Source organism: Amblyomma mixtum, chromosome 8, assembly GCF_055824585.1.
Source record: "Amblyomma mixtum isolate Tamu chromosome 8, ASM5582458v1, whole genome shotgun sequence".
Taxonomy (NCBI): Eukaryota; Metazoa; Arthropoda; class Arachnida; order Ixodida; family Ixodidae; genus Amblyomma; species Amblyomma mixtum.
Genome location: NC_143019.1, coordinates 57861487 through 57868978, shown reverse-complemented (window position 1 = coordinate 57868978; position 7492 = coordinate 57861487). Strand labels below are relative to the sequence as shown.

General features: G+C 45.8%; 1 protein-coding gene across 1 annotated transcript; it reads left to right on the top strand.

The window, feature by feature from the left end:
• The first annotated feature begins 3516 nt into the window (after window positions 1–3516).
• On the top strand, window positions 3517–4744 carry LOC149332579 (uncharacterized). Its single transcript, XM_089557530.1, has one exon. The coding sequence runs from the start codon at window positions 3620–3622 to the stop codon at window positions 4742–4744; it is 1125 nt and encodes a 374-aa protein (XP_089413656.1). The 5' UTR covers window positions 3517–3619.
• Window positions 4745–7492: the final 2748 nt, after the last annotated feature.

Below are 7492 nucleotides of genomic sequence, written 5' to 3'. Positions count from 1 at the left end.
CCTCAGCAGGCAGGAAGCACGGGAAGAAGGCTTTGCCTTTAGGCGCGTCCTTCTTCTTGATTAACTGAAGGGATCGGAGAGCTTGTAGGCATCCTGCATCTGTGTAAAGAGGTTTCTGTTGGCAAGCATGGCATTCGCTAGCTAACAGGTTAAAGGGGCTGCGAAACACTGCTTGGGGGGTTACCGGCTATACTTCAGGTGGGTTCTTTATATCACACAGATGCTGACTTAAAAAGAATTACATACAGGAATCGATGCACAGGAACGGGAGTTATTCAGTGGAGAAATTTCAAAATACAAGCAAACAAAACGCTGCCCTCAACTCGATTTTGGCGGGGCTTCCCACTCCTATTTCGCTCTCCCAATGACGGCACCTAGCGCAACCAATCAAAACAGCCAGCCAGAGCACGTCGCGGAAGTTTGTACTCCATGATTGCCTGCTCCCTGTAACTCGTTTTTGCTGAGACTGGCAGCGTCGTTTTCATGCCAGAGCGCCCCTGGTGGTGTATTTTTATTTTACTTGCTTTGCAGGGCTTTTATCTAAGACAAACAAGTTGTTTTTGTTGATCTAATATAAAACGCAGACAGGTGCAAAATGTGTCTATTTATTCACACAGTTTGCAGTATATTTACCGTTTGTCCGATCATCAAGCTCGCGCCAGGTGATGTCATATCCGCTGCTAAAAACCCGCCACTGTGTGGCGACACCATCATAGCCATGAAGTTGCTTTTGTGAGGACATTAAAATATTAAAAAAACGGAATATACGCGGTATTACCGACGCTAATAGCACCATTATAACTCACTGTATGCAATCAACAGGCAAAACAGTTAACTAAGATTGTGTTTCTGGGCCCCTTTAAGATTGGGAAAAGCGCAAGTTTATAAGCGCCATCTCTACTTACTGCCACAGTTCCCTCCGGCAAGCGAGTTCGCCGGCAAGTTCTATAGTCACACCAAGAGCTTCGGCCAGGCGGCTGGGCGCCATGTAAGCTGAATGGGATGAGCGTCAGTAGACAATAAAATCTGCGGAACAGCGACAGCTACCTCTTGACACCATGGGCCTATCGCGCAGAGTTATACGGGGCCACAATTGCACCACATGATTTTTTTCTTACCCTTTCCTTCCTGACCTTTATTTTCCTTCTTCTTCCCTCTGAAAAAAGGAAATGTCACATGACAGGCTGCACACAATGCTAGTCGTCGCCAAGAAAGTAGTAATTGCGGCAGCTTCGGTCGCCTGGCATGCTTCGTTGACCGGCCAAGGAAGCCATTTTCGACGTTTATGCAGAAGTTACGTAAACTTGAACTCAGGTATTTTTTAGCTTCTCAGGATTAGAAAAAGGCTTACACACAAGAACTCGAATTTTTGCCGGAAAAGTTGTTTTTTAGCTTGCCTTCCCCGCCGCAAACCAGTATCGAAAAATTTCTTCGAGTGCACTGTCTCCTAGGTCATAATAGTGGGTGCTTGATTTACTAACTACATACTTGGACTATTGAAGAGAGCCATAGCCATCTAAGGAGCATACAAATCCAGGAAGACAAAAATTGTGGGTCTTATGCGTTACAACGCAAAGTTTTGTTCTCTTTGCCTACGATATTTCATCAGCTAAAACCGGTGCCATATACCGTTGAGCACTGCCCTTCTAAGACAATCCGGACTATTGGCGCCTACCGCCACCACGCTTCCTTGACGGCAAGAGTATGGATAAATCCACGGAAGCGAACATTGCATGTTGGCTCATGCGAAAATCTTTGTATAGGAAGGTTCAGAATTTTCCCTACATGCCATGCCACCACCTTCCTCCATGTAAAACATTCAAAGGATCCATTACATAAGTAAGGCTCAATTGTTTTGCGCTGCGGCACAGCAAGGTACGATTTTTCTATTTTTGGACCACACTTTTCCAACCGCTTAATAATCTCTATGTGAAAGAGCTCGCAACCGCCTATATCGCCGACTTTATGCGCCAGATGTTGATCCGTAGTTTAGAACTTTAACACGTGACGTTGTGGGAAACGAATACGGTCCTATAGCGTCCACTAAACTGGCGACTATGGTTTTATCTATGAGTCGATCACTCATGAGAACACTATATAGGTAATTTATCAGCGACTTAGAACTTGCTGACTGAATCGTGCAGCTGTACTGGCCACACCACACTGAGGAGGAAGGGTGTGGACGAACGAGGGCTTCTACGCTGCAGTGAAACGGCGCATGTGACTTCCTCTTCGTAACCCACACGTCGTACACTGCCGCCCCTTTCCATCCTTGTTGCTTGTCCGATTATTATTGGTCGCCTTCCCGCGCTTCTCGGTAGTCCGTCGTTACGCTTCGCCTCGTTGCACGGGCTCCCGGCACCGCCACGTCTGATTCCTACATGGGTTCGCTTGTCAAGCGCACACTAAAGGGGCACACGTCCAGATGAGGGAAAGAGCATCTGCCCGCCCCGGTGACTAATAACAGCGCGCAAACAATGGTCTGTGTACCGGAGGAGCGTGCCTGCCTTTATGTACGTGTGTGTAGTAGGCAATATCAATATCTCCCGTAGAAACATTCTCGTAACAGAACCATCGCCCCGAGCGGTCGGGTTGATCCACCCCTTTCTTGCGGGCCTTCTCTGCTTTGATTGAACAGCCCTTGTCGTGCTGTTTGTAAGCCTTGCCTGGCGCAGACTAATTGGGACCCACTGAGATTTCCTTAGGAAAGGATTATTACTGTCCAATGCACGCTAAGCGATGACGCCACCGCCGCATCGCTCTGTTACTTGACCGCCTGTCGGAGCAGGAAGAACGAACAATGGACTACACTGTGGAACAAATTCGCAGGCACTGTGAGACCGCCCGAAATCTAAAAGCGGATATGTGGCCCAACTGACAACACAGCTGCTGTTACTATGGGTGCAGATTGGGGGTAACCTACACAGCTGAAAAATACGGCATAACAAGCACAGCCAACTGTATTCAAACTGGAGTTAAGAAAGTGTCTATATGTCTTCGCCTACCGCCACAAGCCAGAAAGTCCAGCAACCATCCATTCACCTACAACCACTTTTCACACATCACCTCACTCCAGAAGGTCTACCCACCACCTTAATCCTCCACCCATCATCACCCTTCAGAGGCCTCCATGCACCAGAAGGCCACGCAGTACCGCCGTCAAAACAGCAGCAGCTCCGCGCGGTCATAGCTGCATCCCCTCGATCTCCGTGTTCTAACTGGTAGTGTGTCGCGCTACTGATTTCATTCTTCATCTTCGCCCCATTTGCAGCGTTCGTACCCACCTCCCGCATGCCGTATCCAGGCATTTTATGCCATTTGACAACAAACAGCGTCACGGCGCCGTTCGGAGGTTACACTAAATGCGGTATCCCAGCGAACTTTCTGCTCAGCTGGCCGGTAAGTTGCCTCCTTACGACCCATTTCGCTGCATCTCTCTCACGTACCATGCGTTGTTTGACGCTAGCAAGCCGTTAGTGTCGCTAGTTAGTGACGCTAGTAGCCGTTAGTGGCGGCACTACCGGCATGCGGTGGAATAATCATTTTGCCTTCATTGTGCAGATGGTCATCGGAGCGCTGCCTCCGACCAGCGCCAGCATCAGCCACTTGCCCGAGGAAAATGCCTTCGATCGCGGAATCACCACCGCCAAAGTTCCACGTGCGAGACGCGCTGACACCGCATCTGGATGTTAACTGGCTACACCGATCGTCACCGGGCACATGCGCGGACCACTGCACGCACAGATCGCTACCAGCGCCACCGCAGATCAACAGTATATACTGCCTCCCCGAACATCACGATGTCACTGGGCACGGCGGCACTACCGGCATGCGGTGGAATAATCATTTTGCCTTCATTGTGCAGGTAAGAAAAGAATTTGGAAATTGTTACCGTTCAGATGACCGCTTTCTACTAGTGCTGCCGTGCCCGCAGCTTCAGAGTATAGTGCACGATACTGCAGTGTTTCTTGGAAAATTGTTGCTTTTAGGAGGTGATGTGGAAACTAACCCTGGCCCTGAACTTGCGCAGATTGCAAAACAACTAAAGGACATTGCTTGCGACATAAAAGACATAAAAGAAAAACGACTCACAGAAATAGATAAGAAACTGGATGCATTGTCAGTGTTAGAAACCAAGATTACGTCTTGCCAGAATGAAGTCTCCCGCATGACTAAAATTATTGATACACTAGAAAGACGGATTGACGATTTGGAAAACCGGAGCAGAAGATCGAATCTAATAGTGTATGGCTTAGAAGAGGAGGATGAAGAGAACAGCGAAACTCTAGAGCAGGCTGTTAACACAAAAATTATTCAAGATACTCTGGGTCTTGACCAGGTCGCTATCGAACGAATTCATAGATTAGGACGACCAGAGAGCAACAAGATCCGCCCGGTTATCTTTAAACTATTAGATTCGAGACAGAAGACAGCTATATTGAAGAACGGTCGGAAGCTAAAGGACACAAGATTCTGTATTGGCGAAGATTTTTCCCCCAGAATTCGTGAAATCAGGAAAAATCTTTGGGCGAGCGCGAAAGAAGAACGCGAAAGAAAAGAAAAGGTGTCCTTGGCCTTCGACAAGTTATTCATCAACGGCCGAGCATATGTCTGGGACTATGAGAAGAATAATCGAGTACCTCTGAAGGAACATGATGGGAAGACCAAACAACCACCTCTGGAAAAAAACTCTACCGATCTAAGCCCACCAATAACTCGACGGGGAGCACGGTCAAAGAATTAACGGTTATCAATATCAATGCGAGAAGCGTTATAAATAAAGTCGAATCCCTAGAGACTGTTCTGCTTGAGCACGAACCAGATATAGTTGCGATTACTGAAACCTGGCTCTCCCAAGATGTCAGCGACGATGAAGTTGTTCCACCGAACTACGAACTTGTCAGAAAGGATCGCGCCTCCCGCGGTGGTGGCGTGGCACTTATGATACAAAAGCGCATCCCATTTGTCATGCTTCCTGAAGTAACCGGCGCTGAAGCTGTTTTCTGCAAAGTTATTTGCAACAACACTAACATTATAATTGGCAGCTTCTACAGGAGCCCTTCTTCTGGACACGAATGCATATCGGTAATTCAAGATTTCCTCCAGCAATACTGTTGTAACTCGCGGATCATTCTAATGGGCGATTTTAACCTACCAGATGTCGACTGGACTACCATGCATCACACTTCAATTATCTCCGACGCTGTAACTAATTTGATGATAAACTTTAACCTCCATCAAATAGTTCTCGATCCTACACGCGTACAAGGCTCAACAAAAAACATTCTTGACTTGATTTTAATCAGTGAACATTTCCCCGTCCATCGTGTTGCAACCCACGTCATCGAAGGCATCTCAGACCATAAAATCCCAGTTTGTGAATTACCGCTGCAATGCACCATGACATGCCACTGTCCAACCACCACCATAAAAAACTTTGCAAAGGCAGACGACGCAGCTATCCTAACTTATCTCGCCCATGAATTCGACAGCTTTGCCGAGAGCGCATCAGATAGATCTACAAACATAGACGCTACGTGGCTTATCTTTAAACGCGCTGTACAGTACTGTATGACTAACTTTGTCCCGCTCAAGATCAAACGCATCGCTAAAAATAACCCTTGGATCACTAGAGACGTCATTCACGCGCAGCGTCATGTAAAGAGGTTACGCAAAGCTATCAAGACCAAAGGTGGTAGTCATTTGAGGAAATCTAAATTAAGCAGTGCCGTTGAAAAGCTCAAACAGGTCACGAAACAAGCGAAAGACTACTACTTCAACGTAACTTTCCCAAGTTTTTTGAGAAATAATCCCCACAGGTTTTGGAGCCATTTTCGTGGCCGTAAAACGGTGCAGTCCGGTCTATCTGTAGAAGATAAGGCCAATACTGCTAATATGTACAACGATTTCTTCTTTTCAGTCTTTACTAAAGATAACGGCATCATCCCCGACTCCTGCAATTTGCCCCCTGCTAAATATTGAACCTCTCAGAATTACCGATGACGGGATTTTCAATCTTCTGCTGAACCTAGATCCAAAAAAATCAACAGGTCCGGATGATATTCCAAATGAGTTTTTAAAAAGATATGCCGAATGGTGTAGCAAGTACCTTGGTATTATCTTTCGCAAGTCTATTTCATCATCACGGCTGCCCAGAGACTGGAAAATGGCAAAAATCATACCTATTCATAAATCAGGGGACACTACCTCACCCTCAAACTATAGGCCAATCTCTCTTACAAGTACATCATGTAAAATTTTGGAACACATAATTTCGAAGCACATAACCGCATTCCTGGAGCGAAATAATATATTGACACCCCATCAGCATGGATTCCGACGCGGGTTATCAACCGTTACTCAACTAACCGAGGTTGTACACGATCTAGCACTTAATATTAATAACTGTAGCCAGACAGACATAATATTGCTCGATTTTTCAAAGGCATTCGACTCTGTATCACACAATAAGTTGCTAGGAAAACTAAAAACTGTTATCGGGGAACGCGACTTACTATCTTGGTTAGAAGATTTTTTGTCAAATCGGTCTCAGTTTGTGGTTTTTGAGTATGTTTCATCCAAAACAGTTCCAGTAACGTCGGGCGTTCCTCAGGGATCAGTCCTTGGTCCATTGTTATTTCTGCTCTTCATCAATGACATAACTAATGACATTGATTGCAACATTAAGCTCTTCGCAGATGACTGCATTCTTTACAAAAGTATTAACAACCGCGAAGACCATCTGTCGTTAAACAGTTCTCTAAAAAAAATAACAGAATGGTGTAACACGTGGCAAATGACAATAAACACTAAAAAATCTGTTTGTATGACAGTAACAAGAAAAAAATTCCCGTTTTGCTTTTCTTACTCTGTAAACGGCGTTCCATTAGCGAAAACTAAACACCATAAATATCTAGGTATTACGCTGTCTTCTGACCTGAGGTGGGACTCTCACATTGCTAACATCACGTCTACTGCTTTACGGAAACTTCTCTTTATCAGGAGACGCTTGCGGTCCGCACCAGTATCTTCTAAACTCCTGGCCTACAAAACCCTTGTAAGGCCAGTCTTAGAATACGCGAACACAGTCTGGTTCCCCCAATCAATAACTAACATCACAAAACTTGAGGCTATACAACGCAAAGCCCTACGAATAATTCACAATAAATACAAGCGCACAGATTCCCCAACATTGCTTGCAGCTTCATCCGGTCTCCAAACATTATCCGTAAGAGCAAAACAAGCGCGCTTAAAATTTTTGTTTCAATTATTACACGAGCAGTACAGGATAGATGTGAAAAAATACGTGACGTACTCACAATCGCCACCTTCACGGCACAAACATACGAACACACTAACCGAGTATGTGTGCCATAATGACACGTTTAGGCATTCCTTTTTCCCTCTCTCCATTTGTGAATGGAATCGCTTGGATCGTGCCATCACCTGCACTCAATCCTTATCATCATTCGTGTCACAGATAGAGCATTTG